General features: G+C 33.1%; 1 protein-coding gene across 7 annotated transcripts in view; it reads right to left on the bottom strand.

Annotated features, from left to right (window-relative positions):
* Positions 1-24531, bottom strand: part of LOC145277762 (hemicentin-1-like) — a 508122-nt gene that overhangs the window by 147448 nt on the left and 336143 nt on the right. For all 7 annotated transcript variants that reach the window (XM_080129486.1, XM_080129488.1, XM_080129489.1 and 4 more), the window contains one exon: positions 2729-2860. In XM_080129486.1, coding sequence (XP_079985612.1) covers positions 2729-2860 — 132 coding nt within the window. The remainder of the gene's footprint in view (positions 1-2728; positions 2861-24531) is intronic.

Here is a 24531-nt window from a genome sequence, read left to right as displayed (position 1 = left end):
CCTAACAATGACACCGTCCGTGTAATGCAGACGTATCCAATAGTGTGCCTCACACAAAAAACCCAAGACAACTTGACAAATAATCTACACATATATATGTAATTGTTTGAAATAGAACACAGTTGACATATTTCCTATTATTTGGATTCTCACGAGGGCAGAGTTAGACATAAGATCGTTTTTTAATGTGGGGAAAATCCAGCTTCTCCAAAAAGGATAAATATTTCATAGGTCTAGAAAGAAATTTTTCTTTACTAACCAATAATAGAAAAATGAAGTGCAGTATCAGAACCGATACTCCACTTTTGCCTTTTACAGAAGTATTGTTAAAATAGAAAGAAAACACAAATAAATTGGATGAGATTTTCAATGTGCTTGCACAATGACGTGTAGACAGTCTTAGCCTCTTTCATATCGTCCTTTGACTTGGTGCAGTATTGTTCTAAGCTTTCATCAACGGAGGCTGTAAAGGATATTATGTCGGCGACTTTTCTCTCCTCTGTGATTGAAGTTGAACCGAGTGTTAAAGCTCCATTACATCGAGGTTTGGACATTTTGAAGGATCGTTCGTTACTTTGAATGAGGTCAAGAGTATTGGCTTTAAACCAGGCAACTATGTCCTTGAATGTGATGGGTCGCTACTCTACCTTATTGCTATATCCATTCATCTTCGCTGATGAGACAGGGCAGGGGGGAGTGAAAGTGAATGAGAAAAAGAGAGAAAAAAGAGATGAGAAAAAGAGAGAAAAAAGAGACGAGAAAGAAAAAGAGCGAAAGCTAGTGTGTTCTTTATTGTGCATATGAAAAATAATGTACAACAATCACGTCTCAAAATAAATCATCTTGAGCTGATGTTGGAAACGGTTATTGCCAATAAACCCAGTCATAATTTCTCCCAAGATAATTTTTGGAAATTAATAACCCCACCAATTCTTTTTAATTTATTTCCTAGAATAATTTTATAAAGTTAATATTTTGATATATTTGTATGGTCCTTCGGGACAAGATCAAAGTGTAGTATCTGTTCTTCAGATGCTGCATGTTATGACTAGCTATGATTAGCTATGACTAGCAAAGACCAGATGTGGGGGCAACCCCACATGCCTGACCATTAACCAGCTCCCATTTCCCACCTCTCGGGAGCTGGTCCCCTTTTTCCCTTCCCCCTCCCTTCACTCCTCACATTAAAAATTGGCCTTGTGCCTAATTTGCTCGGTGGGGGAGCAAATAAATACCATCTGTTCTTCAGATGCTGCACTTCTATTTCGTGTTCTCTTTCGGTGGAGGAGAAATCCTTCACGACTGAGACAATTTTTATTTTTGTACCTTTTCTCCATGTTAAAAAACGACCCTGGTGTCTAACTGTCCCGTGGGGAGGCATAGTAAATAGGTACACGTAAGGGGCCTAAATGTGTTGAATATACAGCTTTATTTAGTTTTATGCAAATGGAGTAAACATTTGTGAAAATTTCGACAGCTTTTTTTAGCAATAGGTATTGGACATCAACTACTAAATATTTCACAAATTTTAGTTTCTTTGGAATATGTAAAAGGTTTTTATGGGGTATAATATGCAAATTCCATTTGTAAATTCAAATATTTCAGATTTGCATTAAATTTGATTTTAACGTCAATAGGCACCAATTAAGCATGATTTCCTGAATTTCAATTATTTCTTAAGGCCCCTTAAGCTTAGGCCCTAAATTTTAGAATTTTTGCTAAGATTCAAAACTTTGTGATTGATTTTAATGGAATAAAGATTCTAAGCATAAAATTTAGTTTCAACATATCTTTATTTTAATCTTTGTAAAAGGACATAAAACCATTCTATTCAAATTAGGGAAATTAATTATGCATTTCTTAGCTTTCGTATTCTTTTAATATGTGTGTATATATATATATATATATATATATATATATATATATATTACTTAAGAATGGATTAGATCATTTCATGATGCTTTGATAGCTTTTCAACATCATTTATGCAAAAAGCTCAAGTAGTGTTGTAACAGTTAAATAATTAAGATCGGTTTTCTTTTCTATTATAAATACTCACTCGCGTAGTAATTAGTACGTAGTTCGGTAAGATAACACTGGCATCTTATCACGTGCGTAGTGATACGTTAGGCAATTTGAACACTTTGCGCATGCCCACCATTTTTTATTTCCACTCAAACCATTTTATGCCAATTTATGAACAGTCCTGGTCAAAATGCCAACGTGAACAGGTGTTGTATTTCTTGCCTTACTTCTAGCTATGAGTTGGCTAGACAAGATGAAAATTCCATTTCTAAAGTACATAGAAGATGCTGGCCGAACCAACCTGTCTTATATCCTTGTTTTCATAAATCTTTGAAAAAATTTTTTTGTTGTTGAAGTTATTGAATAAATTAATTTGAATAGAAGTTTATCTTTTTAACAGAAACTTGGTTATCCATTTTTATTAAGCATGGCCAGTTGAACGGATACTGATGTTAACCCTGACATTAATATAAAAAAAAATGGCAAGGTAATAATCTTCTCAGTACTCCAATCTCCACAGGATCTTGATTAGTTGGTTAGAAAGATTTTTTCTTGGATTATCAGGAACAATAGCAAAAAATAAATAAATTTGAAAAATGTCGCCTAATCCAGCTTTATTTTTGAAATGGACACCAAAATAATTAAGCGAAAAGACAGCCAGTAATATCTTCCATGCAGAAAAAAAATTGAAAAAAGGACTTACTCTGGTTGTGATTTCGCCAATATAGGAAAAGGATGAGGATGACAACCAACACGATGAGAATTATGCCACATACCACCGCTATGACAATCACGTGGAACATAGAAAGAGGACCCGCAGACATGTTGGGCTCCACTGAAGTTAGAAAAAAATAGCAGAAAAGTCATTGTTAGAGTTCTGGCAAACATTTTAATATCATGCAATTAAAACAAAAATCTGAAAAGCTGAAAAAAAAAAATTGCAAAATAGTTAAATTAATAAATATTAAAAAAAAATAAGGATTGCAAATGATATTCTTCTAGAAAACTATTCAACTTTTACTTGTTGTAAGATATAGAGTACAGACTAATCCAATATATAAAATTATCTTGTCAGATTTCCAAAATAGCAAGACATCTTAGATTTTGTTATGCAAGAAAAACGTCTTAAAAGATATGTCACAGTTTATGCATTTTTGTCATGTAAACAAATTGAACAGTGATGGCAGTTATGACTCATCGGGTCAGTTACGTCTGTTTAACTCTCTCTCTCTAAAATACGTGTGTACATCCTGTTAACAAAGACGGGAAACAATTATGCTTAGTCAGTGTTCATATTCACATGTCTCAATAGGCAAATTTATAAGAAAAAAATACCTCTAAAACTGGAAAATTTTAAAATAAAAGAAATATAAACCTTTTAGTATAGAAAAAAGAAATGAACAAAGTAAGAAAACGACTCATTATGGAAATAGAGTAAAAGGTTTCTTTATGAATTCATTTCAGGCGGCAGAGGTTTGTCTGATTATTTGCCTTAACCCTTCCTTGACACATGAAATGGCTTCGTAATTTGTGTAATGACAAGTATACATGTGTGTGTGAGATGACAAGATTATGTGTGTGTGTGTGTGAGATGACAAGAGTATGTGTGTGTGATGGCAGGAATATGTGTGTGTGTGTGTGATGGCAGGAATGTATGTGTGTATAATGGTAGGAATGTGCGTGTGTGTGTGTGTGTGAAGGTAGGAATGTGTGTGTGTGTGTGTGTGTGATGGTAGGAATATGTGTGTGTGTGATGGTAGGAATATGTGTGTGTGTGATGGTAGGAATATGTGTGTGTGTGTGTGTGTGATGGTAGGAATATGTGTGTGTATGTGAGATGGTAGGAATATGCGTGTGTGTGAGATGGTAGGAATATGTGTGTGTGTGAGATGGTAGGAATATGTGTGTGTGTGAGATGGTAGGAATATGTGTGTGTGTGAGATGGTAGGAATATATGTGTGTGTGTGAGATGGTAGGAATATATGTGTGTGTGTGTGTGGTAGTAGGAATATGCATGTGTGTGTGTGGGGGGGTAGTAGGAATATGTGTGTGTGTGTGTGTGTGTGATGCTAGGAATATGTGTACATGTGCCTAAGCAGCAAATTCTTCCTGATATATATTTTCTAAAGGAATGTAAGAGTTGTTCAACCGATCGGATTAATATTTTCTCCTCGAGAACAATACACACACACACACACTTCTTTTGAGAGGAAAATATCTTCCTTTGTGAAAGTTTACAAAAAAAATATCAGACAAAATATATTCCTAGTAACAGCAAAAAATAAATATATAATTATTTTTTCAGTTATCATAATTCATATTTTTTCTTTATCTTTCTAACCTTTTGAAAAGAAATATACTGCAAATAAAGATAATTGATAAAAAAAACAAAAAACAATTTTCTACGAATAAGTAAAACAGTACTTTTTTTTCGGTACATCTGACATAAAACTTGTTTTTAATGAGCACTCTCGAATCCAACAGTGCTTATGGCAGGCTGATTGCAAGTAAAAACTATGGAAGCAGCATCTGTTCTAGGCCGTATTAGGATCGCTTGGAAAAAGCATAAATCCAAATTTCCCTCGAACTATGAGGGACAATATTAACATCTTTTACTTTTTCATTACAATTTGGTATATTCTCTATTGTAAGGAGTTCATTGTAACTTACAATGAACTCCTTACAATAGAGAATATACCAAATTACGAATAACGAAGGTTATATCCGCTGTTTAAGGTTCAATTAAGTAAGAAAAAACACAATAGCAGATCTATTTGATTGTTTATGTCATCTCAGTTTTTTTCTGTGACCTCTTTCTACCTAGTAACAAGCCATTTAACGCTATCTTCATAAAATTGCTTAGTTTAATTTTTCAGTTAAAACTAAGGAATTTTAGAATTCTTCTCTTTGGAAAAAAAAACAAAAAAAACTGACAATAGTTAAAAAAAAGAAAAAAATAACTAAAAGAATTCTAAAAGACCTTTTACTGATATTAGAATATCTACTCACATCTTCAAAGAAAATGTTTTCAACACTAATGCAATTTCGTATCTGTAACTGTTCGCAAAATGCACAGATAATTTTATTAATGAATAGTTATTATGCCTATTGTCGGCCAGTCCGTCTAGTTCTTTGGTCTCCATATTTTCTTATACATTATTAGAAGCGTTGCAGAATTCAAATATTATCAAAGTCGAAATCAAACGTTAAAAGACAGAGCTGTGAATGTAGTCCAATTAGCTGAATGCTCAACGTTATTAAATACTAGTTTTGGTTTTGCCAACTCGCTACCGTTTTGCAACTTAATTCCTATTCACTGCTTGAAATCATTAAAATGAAACCAATCGACACAAAAACCAAGACCAAACCGATCGACACAAAAACCAAGACCAAACCAATCGACACAAAAACCAAGACCAAACCGATCGACACAAAAACCAAGACCAAACCGATCGACACAAAAACCAAGACCAAACCGATCGACACAAAAACCAAGACCAAACCGATCGACACAAAAACCAAGACCAAACCAATCGACACAAAAACCAAGACCAAACCGATCGACACAAAAACCAAGACCAAACCGATCAACACAAAAACCAAGACCAAACCGATCGACACAAAAACCAAGACCAAACGAATCGACAAGAAGTTTATGTGTTGTGTTGATTCATTCCTTAAAATTTGTCTTTTATTAAAATTAACTTTTCTTAAAATCTGGGGTCGATATCCTTTCAATGGTTATCTGATAATTTGGACTGTTGCCCTCGTAATTTTGGGACTACAATACAGTATATAACATAAGAGATGCTATTTTGTTTTAAAATATTGTCTTTTAATCAGCCAATAGCCTTTTACTCTTATAAAATGTATCTTGCTGTCTTTAAAAGAGTGTTCAAGGTTTCAGATATAAAGAATAAGTAACAACAGACCCGAAAGATGTGTGTTCAGTATACATGCAATGATATAAGAAGATATATAATTTAATAAGATATGTTTAAAAAGGTGGGGATAATTAAGGAGGTAGAGCAATCAAATTCCAGAGGTAGAAGGAACAGTTAGTCATATCAAGAGTGAAATCGGACAGAGGGATAGAGTATCAAAATACTACTTATTAACAAACATTTTTGTCTGCAGTCATAACCTATGTTTACAAGATCAAAATCATAGTGTACAAAACGTTAGACATTTTTCTTCCTCTTCTTCTTCATCGCATTTGTGTTTAGAGATATTTTATTGAGCGACCAACAGAGAGAAACCTTTTTTCTTTTCTTTCTCTTTATCCCCAAGCACTTGGAATGTTTAGTAAAACGAACAAGGAAAGAATAAAAAAAAAGGGCATTGCTATTGTGTGTCAGTGAATACCAATGAGGGGTCTGTATGTTTATCTGTGGGTGGGAGAAAAAGCGCACAACATGTGGATGTACAAAAGGGGTGTGAATAATGATGGAGGAAAGAAGGCGGAAATGAATACACAGAAATGTGATAGAAAGTGGTGTCTTATGATGAATCAACAAAAACAATGTAATGCGTGTACACACATACATACATATATATATATATACATTATACATACATATATTATACACACACACACATACATATATTATACACACCCATACAGAGAGAGAGAGACATAGAGAGAGAGTTACAAAGATAAATACAAATATATTGAAAATTGGAACCGATCAAGCTAATTCAAAGCTCAATATATCAAATCGAGCAATTAAAAAAAAAAAAAGGAAAAATTGATGAAAAATAGAATTCAATAAATTATAATATTTATTGATTCATCAAATTTAAACAAGGAACTATAATAAATAAAAGGCCTTAATCCATGGATTTTCAAAGATATGCCTTTTCAGAGAATAAACATTAGTTTAAAAAAAAATGCATGATTAATTAGCATATGTTTGAAAATGTATAAAAAATATACAAGAAAATATATTTTCAATTCTATGCTAACCATTTTTTATACTGATGTCCATCCTCTGATGAAATGAGCATATTCTTGAAAATCTATGGATTAAGGATTTTTATTTATGATTTCGTTTAAATTTGATGGATTAATAAATATTGTATTTATGTAACTTTAATTTCATCATTTATGTTTCCTATTGGTTTATAACTATAATATAAAGCTGAATGCCTGTGTGTGTGTGTGTGTGTAGTCACGAATAGACTCCTATATGGTTCACTATTTAAAAAAAAACTGATTACATATGATAGAAGATGTATCGAGACACAGGAATGGGTATGTTTGATCTGGCAGAACGGTGGTTCATTAAAATTGTGGGGTCTATGTACACGCCTAGTCCACAAAGTATGGAAATAAAAAATTTAAAAATTGAAAACAAAAAAAACGTTTACAAGTGTTTTTGATATAGATGTACATAATAATACTTTGATAAGTATGTTTTAACTTAAATAAGGATGGTATAATAAAATTGTGGGGTCTGCGTTCGCGCCTGGCCTCCATAGAATGGAAATAGACACAAACTTTAATAAAGACTTTTCATATCTATCTGTGTAAGTATACTTCGATAATTATGTTTCAGTTTGGAGAAATATGGTATAATAAAATCATGGGGTGTTCGTTCGCGCCTGACCTCCATAGAATGGAAATATGTCACAAAGTTTAACAAGGTTTTTTAATATAGATCCACAGAATATTGTGATAAGTGTTTCAGTGTGAACAGGTATGGTATAATAAATTATGGGGTTTATCTATTTTATTTTTACTTTCATCATATTTTGCTTTGGTTTTAATACCCTCAAATTCAACCCAAATTTACAACACTTCCTTTTCATAACATATCATACTTTCATAAATCAGAGTTCATTTTCTGTAGGCTGTTTTTGAACCCAGTCAACGACGAGTACTTTTGCTAGTATATATATGGGAGAGAATTTGAATGTCTATTAGACACTATCCTGTGTGTCTAAGATCCCTCAGTACAAGGCTTTGGACAATCTGGCATGAGGATACTTTCCTCTACACGCAAACCCTGACTAAATATTAAAAAGAAAATAACATTGTATTCAAAGCCCAAATAAGATATTCTTAGTATGGCTGCATCACACTTACTTATATGAGGCATATTGAATCTTTGCCCAATAATGTCTCTAATAACACTAAACTCAGACTAGATAAATTATGGTCCTGGAATCCGGTAAGACAAGAAGACCACAAACAATTATTCTATAAACATAGTTAACTAGTCAATTGGAGAGAGGAAAATTAATGCTCGTGTTTCCTTAACTGTACCAATACCACAAATTTTAAATGTGAACAAGCATATTGCTGCCCAATTTCCCATGCAGGTTGCCTTTTATAAATCTGGCCTCAATCACAGTATCCCATTTTGCTTCAGTGGCAATATGCCTTATTTGGAACAAACAAAAATAAAAGAAAAACAAGATACTGTAGCAATCTAAGTATTTTTAACCCTAAAAAAATGCAAATATTAAAACCATTCCGCAGAACTTAGGGTAGAATAAATATAAAAATGAGCCAGATTTCTTTAATTGAAGGTGGCACTAACAGCCACTTAAAAAATCCTAATAGGTTCACAGCAGACACCTAAGAGAGCTGCAACAGCAGCAACCGCCATTCTTGCCTTCAAACAATCCCCCTGCAAGTCTTTTAGGAAATTATACGCTCATAGACGAAGATGAGTCAGTATCTAGAAGCCGCATCTTCAGGCTTCCACATTCAATAATGATTTAAGGATGGATTCCATTGAAATGAGAAAACCAGAAGCCATAGGAAATCTTTTCTTGAGTGGTTCCTACTGATCAACCTTACACGGGTAATGGCCGACACTTGAAACAGCTTCGCCTAATGAGAAGAGGGGAATGGAATAGTTTCAGGATTTTTACATCTCTCTCTACAAACAGGAAAAAAGTGTCTTAAATATGTTACATATTAGATCATCCCCACAAGCTCTGTCCAGATTTTGTTCAATTGAACTAAAAATATTTATATATCATATATTAACTAAACACATTTAAAAACTTATTAGGTTGGTGCAAAAGTAATATCGCTTTTTGACGTTCAGCTTATATATATATTTTTTTCTTTTTACACAGGCATCACCACATTATCAAGCCCAAGAGGCCACTCAAGGATAAGAGTTAAAGAGTGTACAGTAGAAATTGGAAAATATAGTAATCATTAGTAATGAAAATTCGGTAAATTTGTTAACTTATATGGAATGGCTCATCAAGAACTTGTTTACATTAGACTTGAAGACAACCATATTGTAGTCAGTTGGAAAGCAGGAAAACGGAAGACAATTCAACAGGCGTACAGTTCTAAGAAAGAAGCTTTGTTCATGGAATCTACGTTTAGGTTTAGGCACAGATAAAGAGTGGAATTATTGATAGTGTTTTCAGCTAGACGAGTGTTTCTTGAAAGTTCATAAAATGTGATAATTTCCAAGGAGCAAGAATATTTTACAAGTTTTAAAAGGAAATCTGCAGTCGAAGCAACTCAAAATATTAACTCAGATTATGGAGAGAAAATATTTATCTATAAACAAGGGTCTCGTGTCTATTTAGATCCGTAAGGAGAAATGCCTCCATTGTGACAATATTTCTAACTGGAATAAACATTTTCAGAATTAACTGGGTGAAATTTGTCCAAACAACACAAAAAAGGCTAGTTAGAATCAAATATCGATTTGTCAGCTGGAATGCTATAATTGTATAACTTGGAAAAATAAACTGACTCACATATTATATATATATATATATATATTAGTGACGGGACAATTTCAATATTTTCCGTTGATTCCGTATTGAGTTCCCAATACTGATTCGTTTTAAATTACTAAAAAATTAGCAATAAAATTGTTATATTTCTTGATTACCGTAAAACACATTAAATGTGCATATATTATTTCAAACGTAAAAACACACTTGTAATGGGTGATCTATAGATTTTAGCTTTACTGATAATTTAAAATCAATAAATATTTATTATTTTATTGTTACTACCAGCAGTGGAAGACTTTGTTTTAAACAAAATCAAATAAAAAGATAATTAAATGAATTGTTTTAGGCATCGGAAAATAGGCATAATTTTTTTCCGATTCTGATACCCCAAAAAGTTCTGAAATATTCTGAAAATATATTTTAGGATTTATTCAAATGAAAACCCATTTACTACCTTGCTATGGTTGGAAAGAATAGTTCCATTAACACTATAACCAATTATGGAGTTCACCATTACTAGGCATTAACTTGATCATGTCATTAGGAAAACATTTTCGTTCAGTGTCCATGAAAAAATACATGCTATATCTTCCTGGTCCAATATTCAGTGATTGTATAAACTGAACTAGAAAGTGCCCTATTAGACAACGTTTCAACTAGTTTATTTTTTATTTTCAGACATCCTTTTAATCTTGTTCGATTTGCGCACGCAAGTAATAAATATCGAACCAGGTTTTTTTTGTTATTTGCTATGTAACTAATCAACAGCTTTTTTTGTCAATTTTGCACAAACTCGAAAGTAAAAAAAAAACAAACCAAAAAAAAACAGCAAGTTAATTGCGTTTATATATTGCACGCACACATAAGGATGGAGAGGCTGCAAAACAAGCTATCAAAAGTTCGACAAACATTCAACATTTTTCTTACTAGTGCATCTGAGGTGATAAAATCAAAACAATACAATAAAAATTAAATTTATTACATTTTATACGCCCCCCCCCATTCCCGACTATTTTACAAGAAACTTGACACTGAAACGTAGTTTTATTTCATAGGCCATAAATACTCTATATTTGGTTAATGCAAATAACCTGAGAGGGAGTACTGGCAACAAATCCGATTAGTTATTTAGAGTAAACACTACTTAGATATAAAGACAATCACAAACAACAAATACGTGCATTTTGCCTCATGATTTCCTGCAAGAATAAAACATGGACACCTCTGTAACTTTATGCTATGACTAAGCTCTATTAACGTATTGAGCATTGTTAAGTAAATGCTGAAAATATATACACAGTATATTATATCACCTCATAATATGTGTAAATACACGAGATAATGAGACAATTATCAGTTACAACCATAAAATATTAGAACGTAAATAAACGAAATTCATTTTTTTAAAATAAATTTTCATTTCATAAAATAAAATTAAACATATCAGTAAAAAAATGTATTTAAAAAAAATTTAAATACTTATTTTTATGAATACTTTTAAGATTTAAAACAATTCGCTTTTTGTCTTAAGTATTTCAAATTTGTTTCCATGTTCTATCGATGTTTATATATTATAAAATTGTGATTTCAAAAATAAAAAATATATCCATATGACTTGGGTGCATCAGCTTGAATCGAAACACACACACACACATATATATATATATATATATATATATATATATATATATATATATATATATATAGGGTTACCCCCCAAAAAAAACGGGCCCCGACTCTAATTAGGTTTCGTTTCTTAATGTTTTGTTCGAATGAAATGAAACTTTGGTCATAACTAGTTTATTATATTCAAAACATCACATCAAAACACTAGGGGTTTTGGCCTTTTTTTTCCGTTCTACAGTATATGTTCTAGATGGCCTCCATTTAGCTTTTGTTTTTTGGTCACCCTGTATAAACTTGAGTTCCTTCAGCTATAATCCAAACAGAAACCAAAACTTGAAAGAATTCTTGATAAAATTATTTATTACAAAAAAATGGAAGTCCATAACAATTAAACGACAGTCACTCGGATGTAAGCGTGACACACAAAATAAATAACACACACGCTATCTTATTAATATATAGATAGTACTCAGGTAGTTTTTTTACTTGGCCTCATATTACAAATGTTATCTTTAACTTTACTTTCAAGACAATAACTTATTACTATATTTGCAATTAAATTTTTCCTAAAAGCAGTCTTCCGAACTACAATACACAAGGGCAACACCGGATGAATGTCGCTGATATTGTAATAAAATTATTGCTATCAAACATTTATTTAGAATCGGTGGCCATCCTTAACCTCTTAAGAATAGTGACTTTAATTGGTAAGGCAAGTCATAAAGTTGTAACAGTTGGCTTATTTGGTCAACATGAACGCTGTATCATTAAAAGTTGAAAAGATTATCATTTGACAAATAGACATTTATTTCAGAGTGAGGCTTAATTGCAATACTTTTCGCCATTTTGAACCATTAAGGTAAATTTATGAATGAAATAAATGTCATTATTGAAGCTAAGCTGCTTGTCAAATCTATTTAAGAGCATTTGACAAAGTTCAATGAACGATAATGGTAGACATGGACAAACATGAAGAGTCTGCCGATTTTTTTTTTTTTTTTTTTTTTTTTTTTGCAGGATTAAAATTGTGAAGTTTTTGAACCGACTGACCAGCTTTTAGGTTGGAAGTCGGATCAGCAACTTTTATGGGCGTAAGAGTCAGAAGGTTCTTTTAAACTCGCTTTCCAGAACAGAGTTTGGATGTTGGAGTCGGCCGGATGTCATTTTTGTAAGAGTCCCTATTAAAGTTGTTTCCCAACAAGGTCTGTTTTTGATGTTGGGAAAATTCAGCTCCCCAAAAGAGAAGGGTTTGGGATAAGAATAAAAATTGCCTCTGTCTAAAAGGATTTCACCATTACTAACCAAGAATAGAACAGAAATCCTTCTAGGTTGAGGCAATTTTTATTTTTGTTCTAATCTAGAGAATCTCTTTTTGAGGAGCGGTATTTCTCCACATTAAAGACCGACCTTGTGTCTAACTCTGTCCTAGTGGGGAAGCAAGTGAACAGTGACTCCCCCCGCCCCCCCTCCAAAATAATGAATATTACAAAATATGTGTCCATATACTGTCTGAAACTGTCCAATGCCAGCTTTGTGGGAGTGTCTCGTGTAGTTTCTGACTTTTCTAAAAATGCACACTCACAGAAAGACAATTACCATTTATATAATAGATTTAAGTTTCTCCTTATAAAAGCAGTGCTATAGAAATAACATCTGGCCGAACTAATAGAAGATTCTAAAAAAAAAAAAAAAAAAAAAAATGACTGTAAAAAAGTATATAAAAGATATAAAACTATGATAAGATATTAAAATGACTACAGCAATGGCTGCTATTCCAAAAGGTTTTCCGAAACAAGGTCGAAGAATACAGCAGACATTTGGATCTCAATTTATGTTCACTTGCAAACATGAAGCAGGTGGAATAAGAAAAGGAATTCGATGAATAAATAATATTTCCTATCTTAAAGAGAAAATTCTGTGATTCTATAGTCGCCGCTCGAGACATTCAGTTATAAAAACGCTGCCAGACCTGTCGTCTTCATGTCTTTGTATAAATACATCCAAACGTAACTGAAGACGTCACGTTCGATAAACCAACATATTCTTAAAGAATTGGGAAGTCTTTGATTCATTTGATATGGTTTGGATTGCTTGTTTAGAACGTCATGATATTCGGTTTAACATCCATTTTACATGACGGCTTTTAGAAATCGATTTCCAAACTAACCTATCTCTGGACAGGTATTCATTCAGTTTTCCTCGATCATCCCACTGCCAACTGACTACTGCCCTAACTGTTCAACATCTACTGACCCAAGAACTCATCTATTTTTCAACATAGCCATACCATTGAAGTCTCCTGTTCTGCAAATATCCCCCTATACTTTTCAGATTTAATATTCCTTTGAAATCCCCACATCTAAGCTCATCTTTAAAATTTACATTACACACCCATCGTATCATCATCATTCATTTCATCAACTGTCACTTCCATGCATCACACTGGGTACACATTCCTTATAAACTCTTTCCAACATTTCAGCTTCTACCAAAACGGGAGGAGGAGTCAGTTAAAACCAATAAAGTAATATTTTATGAGCATAGTGAAAAAGTACACAGTACTGCTTCTCATTCAATCTCGAGTAACGTCGAGTATGTTTGCTAGCAAACCATAAATAATATTTGACTTTTGTTTGTAAATTTTAATTCAGGCTAGAAATTACTTTATATTCATCAGTTTAAAAACTTAAAATCACTTGCGAATTTCTTAGTATTACAATAATAAATACATGCCAGCCATTTTAATGTACCCTAAATAGATTAAAAAGTCACCGACATGGGTCAAAAATAATTTTAAGCACTTAAGCTTCGAAATAGAAAGTAATTTCTAATTTGAATTCAAGACTTGATGAGTGATAAAATGTCGGCCATTTTAAAATATTTTAATGCGAAAATAATGTTGATGCTAAAGTTTAAATGTTATTTTCCTTGTAAAATTAGGTGTCATTTCGAAAGCCTCACGGCTCATTTTATTGTCCATGACTGTTGTAGCTGATGACAGGCAATTTGGAAAATAAATAAATAAATAAAAAACAATGAATCAGAGGAAATTCACTTTCAAAATAACATACGAAATTTCTTCGCGACTTTTGATCTTTTATTTGATTATTTATTTATTTTTTTTTTACCTTCGCGAATATTTTCAATCAAATTTGTCACTATGTTAGCATCTTTAGTGGCTAAGTAGTTAACACAGATCGAAAACTTGGGTGTGCCAAGTTCGAATCCAATTCATTCAACATAAACATTAACTTTTCACTTAGGGCTGTTGGCATGTCCCTCCTGTAAATACTCAATGTCTTTCTAGAAAGAATTTTAACTGGAACGGTATCGGAGAAATAAATGCCAACAAAAATCATCGAATTCATTCGAAATGAATGATGCTTAACAATATTGGCAACAACATCATTTGACTTCACTTTTCCCATCTTCGTGACAATCACAAACCTAACCCTACACCCTTCCTGATATTGAGAGCTCACAGATGGCCACTGCGGAGAAAACAGCTTTTGCATAGTCCTTCTCCTTAGTTTGGCAGATGCCATTAAAACTGTTGTAGAAAACGTAAGAGTTACATGTACCAGTATACTGTCTTGACTTTGTGTTTAACTAAAATAAAAAAAATAAAAAAAAAACTTTCGCATGTCACACAATATCTATCATTGAACTTCTGACCTGAAAATAAACTTTTCTTACAAATTGTAATTTATGAAACTCAATGTCAAATGCGTTTCATTTGAAATTAAAATATAATCATTTGCATACATTTCGCTTTACCAATTCTCACTAGACTTGATTAAAATGTCGGACATGATCGTACAATATAAACGCAGCAAGACTCGTATTGAAAAAAAAAACAAAAAAAACGTGTATTTTAGGCGATGCATGCAACACATGGTTTTGTATGTCTCCTATTATATAAATCTCACCTGTTCGTTTAAATATATGTATGTTTCTATGTATGTCTGCCTAAAACTTTCACAGAGGTGACGGATTTTCACAAGATCGGTATCCTTTTGAAGCTCGACCCTTCGGATGACAAATATCGAAAAATTGGCTAAAAACATTAATTCCTTCACCCTCAACTAGGCACTTTTCTACAAGGAGGGATCGCTTTTTTCGTCGATATTTTCGAAAGTTATCCCTTTTATTTTTCGATTGACCAGCCTTAATTTAAGCCATTGCTACTTCCGGTTTGGCGACGGACACAACGGCAAAGACGGCACGTTTTTTCACGTTTTTTTCTTCCTTCGCAGTGTTGGTTCGAGCCTGCCTGCTTGACTACTACTACTTTTTTTTTTTTTATCAACGCACACCTCCAAACACCCGGGCAACGCCGGACAGCCAGGATACTAACTTATAATGCATATTTTAATTTAGTTCTGAGAAGTGTTTTGTCACTAAATTCTTTTTGGGGAAGAAAAAAAATCATGCCTCTTCTCGTCATTTGTCATTGATGAAAAAAAAAAAAAAAAAAATGAAGATAACTATCTTTTACCATACTAGACAAAGGATAAGAGGAAATTGCCGCCAAACAAAAAAATTATTTTTAGAATGATGAAATATTCTTTCATTTTCGCCACGACAAAAATTCCAACTTGAGTTTGAATTGTGTTTAATGGCCTCTCACTGGATGAGCTCGGAGAGGTTTGGTTGTTTTAAGACGTATCAACCCTTTTCGGGTTATTTAATGCCGAATCCAGTAATTTTCGTAAAGGTTTTAATACTTCAAGTTCTTTATATCTTCAAATATTTATTCATGGTGTTTGGTTTGGTTGTTTTGTAGAATAAAAATGTTTTTGTTTTTGACTTTGCAAAACATGATTGAGTTTTGCAAAAGGAAAGAAAAAAGTAATGACATCAATGTTTGGTGCATTTTAGGTCAAGAAGCTGATACTTTAGAACAGCTTGATTTGGTACTGCTAGAGCTCTGAGAAGAGGAGATAAATGCCTGGGAGGACGCCTTCTTATCATAGCCAGAGACCGAACAGATAACACATTTTCATCCTAGTCAAAAAGTCACCAATGTTAGGTAATATTAACAAAAAAAAAAAAATGTTAGCTATTTGTGGAGAAACAAAGACGAAAAGTGGGTCAACCTTTTGTTTTTTTTAGAGCAAAAACGTGATTCATGTGAAAGTTTGATTTTCATGTGTGAAGGCGAATTGACAAAGAAGGGTTTGTTTTCGCTTGAACACAGGAAACCGAAAATAAAAAGGAACGAAAAAAGGAAATCAGCCTCCTCCACTCCTCGCAAAATTAACAAAACGAAAAGCGGAAGTAGTAATCATAAACAAAGCAAAACAAAGATCAATTTCCCCCCAATTTGAAAAAAGGTAAGCAGACAATTTGACCAGCAGATGAAATGTAAAAATTCAATCATCTATTATATAAATAGATATCGTGTGTGTGTGTGTCCACCTAAATGTCAGAAACTACAAAGATACGTCCACAAAGCTGATATATTCTTTGTTAGCATTGCCTCGAACATAATATGGGTATTTTTTCGTAATATAGTTTTAGGAATTAACAAAATTAGTCGGAGGGGGGGGGGGAAAACTGTAAGCATTTCTTTTTCTCCACTGAACCTTTGTGTGAAATAGTACAATTTGTAATGGATAATTGGTTTAAATAACTCGGACATGACGGGTCATTTTATCTCAAATTTATGTGGAACCGAGTAAATTTCTAAGTTTCAATCTTGGTAAATTGTTTGGAACTTTAGGTAGATTTTATGCGTGAGCGCAAAAAATCTATTATATAAATCTCACCTGTCTGTTTAAATGTATGTATGTATGCCTAATACTTTCGACAGAGGCGACAAATTTTCACAATATCTGTATCATTTTAAAGCTCGACCCTTCAGACGACAAATATCGAAAAATTGGCTAAAAACATTAATTCCTTCACCCTTAACTGGGCACTTTTCTACAAGGAAGGGTCACTTTTTCGCCGATATTTTCGAAAGTTGTCACTTCTTTTTCGATTGACTAGCCTTAATTTAAACCTTTGCCACTTCTGGTTTAACGATGGACGCAACGGCAAAGACGTCGCTTTTTCCCCCCACGTTCTTTTTCCCCTTCGCTGTATGGGTTCGAGCCTGCCTACTACAACTTTTTTTTTTTTTTGCTCAACACATACCTCCAAACACCCGGGAAACGCCGGGCACCTAGGCTAGTCTCTAAGAAAAGATTAATTTGCAGCACGAAAGTACAGAGTAATTAATCAACACCTAAACAAAACAACGAAAGGGTTTATTTCGAAAAAAAAGAGGGACCGTGTCCGAGGTGAAAGAAAGGAAAGGAACAGAAAGTTCTAGGATGTTCTCATGGCGGGAAGCAGAAACTTGAAGTGTCCCCATGTTCCCCAGTGGAAGTCTTCAGAGAAATAATTGCAGCCTGGCGGGATTCAGTGGACAGAGAGTGAGAGCTCAGTCTTTGGTGACCTGAGCTCCTTTGCTGGCTAGTTCGTGACAGGTGTAATTAGTTTCTTAAGGGACTTATAAGATTAATGCGCCCTTCTAGCTGACTGGTCAGTGCGTGGCCGCATCAGTCAGCAAGGGGCGGGGGCATTAATCTACAAGAGAAAATAGTTTGTTATAGTGACTGCTACAAAACTTTCCCCAGGCTATCATTTATTTTTTCCTGTACCTATCACTTTCCCTTCCGTCACTTTCTGTTGATCAACGGTAATAAAGAAAAGTTTCTGTTGAAATAGTTCAGGATAAACAAAAGAGAATATCACTACAAGTAGTAACACTATTTAACACATAGCTAGAGAGAGAAAGGGAGGATATAGCGAGCAGAAGTGGGTTAATTTTGAATTTCGTGTGTGTATATATATATATATATATATATATATTATATATATACACACATACTTTTTATTTGTTCTACATAAGCCGATACACATTCATGAGCATCTTTCAGTCAGCCAGTTAAAGTAACTAAAGACTTCTTAAGGCGATATTGCTTATACAAAAGTTTAGTCCGTAATGCTCACGAATGTATAGCGACATATTAATGCTTATGTAAAACAAATAAAAATGTATATCTTGCCCTACTTTGGTATTGAGCACTATTGTATGAACCTCGTTAAAACTTCATTGGTTGCTTTACCTCTGGAAAATATTAACCTGGAATTTATATACATATATATATATATATATATATATATTTATATATATATATATATATATATATATATATATATATATATATATATATATATGCGTGTGTGCGCGCGCACACACAACATCATCGAAACGGTTACAGTTTTTATCAACTGTTTTAGGTATCTTACTATTTTTCACAATTCTTGGGGTAAAGAATAATGGAATCACCAATAATAGTAACCATGTTTTGATTTATTGACATGTAAACTTGGAAACGTCCATTTTTGGGCATCGGTTATGATGACTATTAAATAACAAACAGGTCGGCCTTTAGTTTTACTATATTTGGAAGATTATTTTAAATCAAGATGAAGACGAAGGAAGATGATGAAGAGGAAGGATGTTCTAACCCACTAAATATAGCGCCTTTTAGATTAAAAAAAACAAACAAAACAAACAAACAACGGTAGTTGAATTATTGAAGGCGGAAATAACATTTATTAGAAAATAAGTCGATGTATCCGGTGTCGCCCCGAAGTTTCATTTTTGTTTCGTTTCCTTGTTGTGTTTAACTTTTTTTTCTTTTAAGCAAATGGTTAGTTTTAATAGACTTAACAGATTAATTTAATCATAACGGTATCGTTTAATGGTTGAATTATCAATTGAACGAAATTGCTGTAAAACTAAAAACTGCACCAATGGATTTTGGGGAAATGGCTTCGGAACAGTCTTTCCAATTTTAATAAAGTACGAAATCAATTTTGCTTTGTAATCTAGTGGGAGATGATCTCTTCTAATCTCTACAGCATCTTTCACGCAGAAGGGGTTTAGCAAGCATTTCTCTACTGTATCGCTATGTTCATGGTAAGCGATCGGCTGAGCTTCAATCGCTCGCACCCCCTGCAAGCTATTCACAGCTAGAACTCGTCTACTTACAAAAAAAAAAAAAAAAAAAAAAAAAAAACGTCTCTATCAAAAACCAAACGGTGAAAGCGTAGTGGGGGACCACCTGAAGACGGTCAATGTGCACTAGTTGTCCAACCTACAAAGGGTGTTTATTCCAAAAGCCGTTCTTAACATGGGGAGGTTGGGGGTGTTTATTCCTAAAGGCGTTTTCATTTTCAACCTTCCCGTAATCAACTTCTTAAACGTGGTCCCCCAGTGCACTTTCACCTACCAAACAAAATTTCAATGAACAAAATTTCTTTCCTAGAACATCTCATACGTGGAACAAGATACCACGAGTCTGCTTTCCAGACGACTACAAGATAGCCGTCTTCAAGTTAACGAAGTAAACAAATATTTGTTGAGCCGGCCTCTGGAGTAATCAATTCCTCTTAAGTAATCTTCTGCCCATTCCAACCCCTGTCTTCTAGTGGAGGCAATCACTGTTAAACCGACAATCTTTTTACCCATATCAATGTCTGGAACCACTTAAGGATAAGGGATAAGCCATTAATGGAAAAAATTAAAAAAACTAAAAATAAAATAAAAAAGGAAATATTGGCCGTAAATAATTTCCAAAAGTCTCCATGGTTCAATACATGAAGATTTGCTAAGAATTTAAAAGGCTGGAATGAGTTTAAATGCTTCCAAATTCCTTTAAACTTTTAAGAGTCATGAAATAATCCCCCGTTTTTAAACTATCAACAAAATATTAAAATGGCTGACTTGTTTAAGAATATGTCGAAAGAACTTGAATGCTTACTAGACACCCTCCTCGAGTGCCTAAGGCTTCTCTGTAAGAAGGTTTGTCAGGACAACTTGGCACCTACAAATAAACCCTGACCAAATATTCAAAATCACATCGTATTCGCGACCCAAATAAGATCTCCTCGGTATCACTAACCAATACTGGCTTTTATGAGGAGTGGTGCATGGTGCACCTTCTCCAATTTATGTTACCTCAACTAATAGCACAAAGCTGGGTACTCCACCAGACAAATTGAATTCTTGACCTGAAATCCAGTAAGACCACAAGGAAAGTATACTATAACCTATTTAAAAGGTCAATTGGAGAAAGTAAAGAAATTGAAGCCATATTTTTCCTAAGTCAAGGTTTGAGAGATAAGAGAGAACTTTGATAGAATATTCGAATATCCATGTATCTCATAAAGATCAAATATTAACACCGAGAAGTGAAATCTCTTGATTTTTAAGAATTTCGACTAAAGTAAAATGAAATACAATTGGATTTAATTTCATAATTAAATTACTTTTTGTAAATAGAATTAAGAAAAATAAATAAAATAAATAAAGAGTTATTTACGTAGTTGCATCTTTAATTCCAATAGTAAGCAATTAATATAAAATACAAAAATAATATGCAAGTAGCATAGAGGCGAGAAACACACACACACACACACACACACACGAAATGGTAACAATTTCGTTAATATACGGAAGAGTTTAACGGTGTGTAAAGAAATGAAAACGCCAAAGGCACTTTTTTCGTCCTTTATTCTGTCTTCGATAAAGAGTACGAGAAATCCTTCTAGACCGAGACAATTTTCATTTCTGTCACAATTCAAAGTCTTGCCTCCTTTGGGGGGGGGGATTGAATTTATCCTATATTAAAAAACCGACTTTGTGTCTAACTTGGCCCTCGTGCGGAGGCAAGTAGAGTGGTTGAGATCCACAACAACTATTTAACGTACTACTAACACCTTCCATTGAGTAATCTCACATTCATTCATAAACGAAAATGACACCGATGACAACTCACATGACCTCATAACCCTCCTCCCTCTCCAATAGGTTGTCACAGTTTTAATTGGTTGGTTTTAATGTTTCAATTGCTCGAGTTAATATTTTCAGAATTACAAAATTATAAAACACGTGGACGCCATTGAAACCCTTTTAAATTTTCAGTATTATTGTAAATCCTCGACTAAATGCCTCCCCCACCCATCCACCTAAAAAATGCGATTCTATTTTTAGATGATTAGATGTGAAAACACTGAAAACTTGTCGAAAAACAAACGGGGGGAAAAAAAATAATTTTCGGTGGGGGTAGGGGATCAGTTTCATATAAATTAAACATGAAACTTTCAGGCCATTCTAGCGTTTAGACTAGAAGTTGGTCTTACAGTCTCTGAGAAGGCCAAGCCTCTATAAACATGTATATATATATATTAAAAATAAGATACATTCTGAGGATTTTTTACCTTTCCAGTTGAACTTAGGATTAGTAATAAAAAATAAAATAATTTAGAACACTAAAAAAAAAAAAAAAAAAAAAAAAAAAAAAAAAACAGAATAAAAATGGAGGAACGTCAAATGTATATACGAAACTGATCCCTCACTCTAAATTCTTAACTTGATCTTATTTTTTTTGTGAAGTTCTTTAGAGTGTTCACGCAATCGTCTAAAAAAGTAAAATCTCATGGGGGGCGGTATTTGAGTTTGTTAATCTACAAATTAACCAAATTTTATTTTGAAATGTGTTTTTATGCGACTTGAAATTTTAAACACGTTTACATTCGAAAAACAAAAAATAAATAAAATTAAGCTTGGTGCAAAAATTGTTACATATATATATATATATATATATATATATATATATATATATATATATTATATACACACACACACACACACTTATCCAATCTTTAAATAAATTCATGATTAATGTTAGATGGAAAGCATACTACTATGACCTTTATATGTTGTACCTACTTTTAATTATTATTTACCATATTATCATATCCCTTTTCATTCTCATTTCATATTTAAATGTCATTTAAGCCATTTTTCTATATTTGTATTTTGTATAATTCTGGCCCTTCTCTTCTGAGGAGAAGCATTTAGCTTCGCAAAGCCATGGCTTAAAGGGTTTCTCTTTTTTTAAAATTTTCCCCTAACTTTTCCGATGATATAATAAAGTTATACAACTTATTCCTCATCTTTCATTTAATTATATATATATATATACAACCTCGCATGACGATGTCGCTTGCAGAAATGTATGTTTTCTGTGATTTAGCAGAACACATAACCTGGATTACTTGGATTTCGACTTTCAAGTCGAACTCAAAGCAGAATTACTTCTATATTCGACAGTTTAAAGGCTTCAAAATTACTTTCGAATATCGAAATTTCCTCTCGATGGTAACTGAAATTTTAATCTATCATTAACAAATTAAATAAAAACATTTTTGAGAAATGATTACAACGTTTGCTTTTGCAAAACTTCGAAAGTCATTTTAAAGACTTTAAAACAACAAACAGAAAATCATGTTTGGCTTGTGTTAAAGACGCAAGTCAAGTATGTCATATCAAAGAATCCAAATCTGTACAATTGTTTGAATGTAATTAATAAAATATAAACAGATGACTTTTGTTATTTGCGCTTCTGTGAGGAAATTAGGGGTTTAGACTTTTCACAACGCTTGTGTAAGCAAATAAAAATTGTTCTCTTAAATAAAAAGTTTAAAAAAAAAATGAGATTACTTATGCAGAATACGGACTGTGCTATTTTTAGATTTTGTTTATTAAATTGTTAAGTGGAAGCCCAGAAGAGTTATAAAACAGCCTCTACTCCCTATGTTAAGAATGGTTTCCAAATAACATTATTCGTATTATTTAGGTATTCCAACTATTGTGCTTATCTTAGGTGTTATTTGCACAACGTTTCGGTCGATGTAACCCTCGACCTTCAGGTGTATCTTGCCGAACTCAGGAATCTGCACGAAATTTGAAACAGAACACTTTATTTAATCTATTGGGGGGGGGGTAACATCCCCTCGTTCCGTCAGCCATGACTGGGTAGAAGTCCTAAGTAATTCAAAATTTTATTTTTCGGTCGTCCGCATTGAGGATTGAACCATCAATCTCTAGAAGTGTAACTTTTACAACTCTATTTTTCCAAGCACCATATCCACTGCAAGTTAGACAAGGTACACCTGAGAAAGTCGGCGGTTACTTCGGCCAAAACATTGTGCAAATAGCACTCAAGATAAGAACAGTGGTCCGAAGAATCTAAATAATACAATAAATCCCCACCTCAAAAATTCAGAGCCGTAATCACATTTCAGCACTGTCCGTATTCGGCATAAGTACCAAAATAAGAAAAAAAAAAAAAGTAAACTTACAGTTTGGAACTGGAGAATTCTTTTTAATGTGCATTTTTTTTTTTTTTGTGACAGAGAAAAATCCTTCAGGAATTATTATAGTAAAACTGATCTCGCCCAAAATATGTATTTCTTTATAAAATTCTTAAGATTTGAATTACTTGTCCACAAAGGCAAGCAAGTGATTATTTTCTTTTCTTTGAAATATGATTTTTAATGTACGTTGTTCCCAATTTTTTTTTTTTTTTTTTTTTTTTTATAGAATATATAAAAGTTAATGAAATTTTCAGTAAATTTCTTTATCGGGATTTTTTTTATTAAAAATCTTATAAAAACTAAAAATTAAATTAAAACTAATTAAAAAAAACAAACTTTCACAATTTTCTTTAATAGTTGTTTTCCGTTTTGATGCTTGTTTATTTTTTTTTCATGTGAAATAAAGATCGTCCACTTCTTAAATGAAAATCATAGCAAACAATGATAAAAAAATCCTTAATTTTGAAATTGGAAAACCCTTTTTAACACCTGCAAATTTCGTTGAATAAATAAAGTACGTTATATTTTCTTTTCGTTCTGACAAAGTCTTCTCCAAACTCCTGGCGTCTGCGCTCGCCGTCAACTACAGCAAGAAGACAGTCCAAGTATAGCTGTCCATTCACCAGACGCTCCGTCGTTTTATGAGCTAAAATCAAGTGCTGGCTTTACACGGAATTCTTCTGTGACAAATGGAAAAAGAATTCCAAGATGCGAACAAGGTGCGCGCGTTTGTGCGCGTGTGTACATATCGTCAGCGCGCATACCGTAGCGGAAGAGTTCATTCGGGTACGGAATCGAAAGACGAGGGGGTTTCAGGTCGAACCTTTAATATCGTTACTGTATTGACAAAGTGCAGAAGACGGTAAAGGTAGCAACTCCAACTAGTGATTCATTTCTCATTCATTCGCTCAGCCGCTCGGTATGTAAGAGGATCTCATT

Source organism: Euprymna scolopes, chromosome 6 (assembly GCF_053919585.1).
Source record: "Euprymna scolopes isolate OS-2025 chromosome 6, ASM5391958v1, whole genome shotgun sequence".
Lineage (NCBI taxonomy): Eukaryota > Metazoa > Mollusca > Cephalopoda > Sepiida > Sepiolidae > Euprymna > Euprymna scolopes.
The sequence above is the reverse complement of the archived record's forward strand: the minus strand, read 5'-3'. Positions and strand labels throughout refer to the sequence as shown.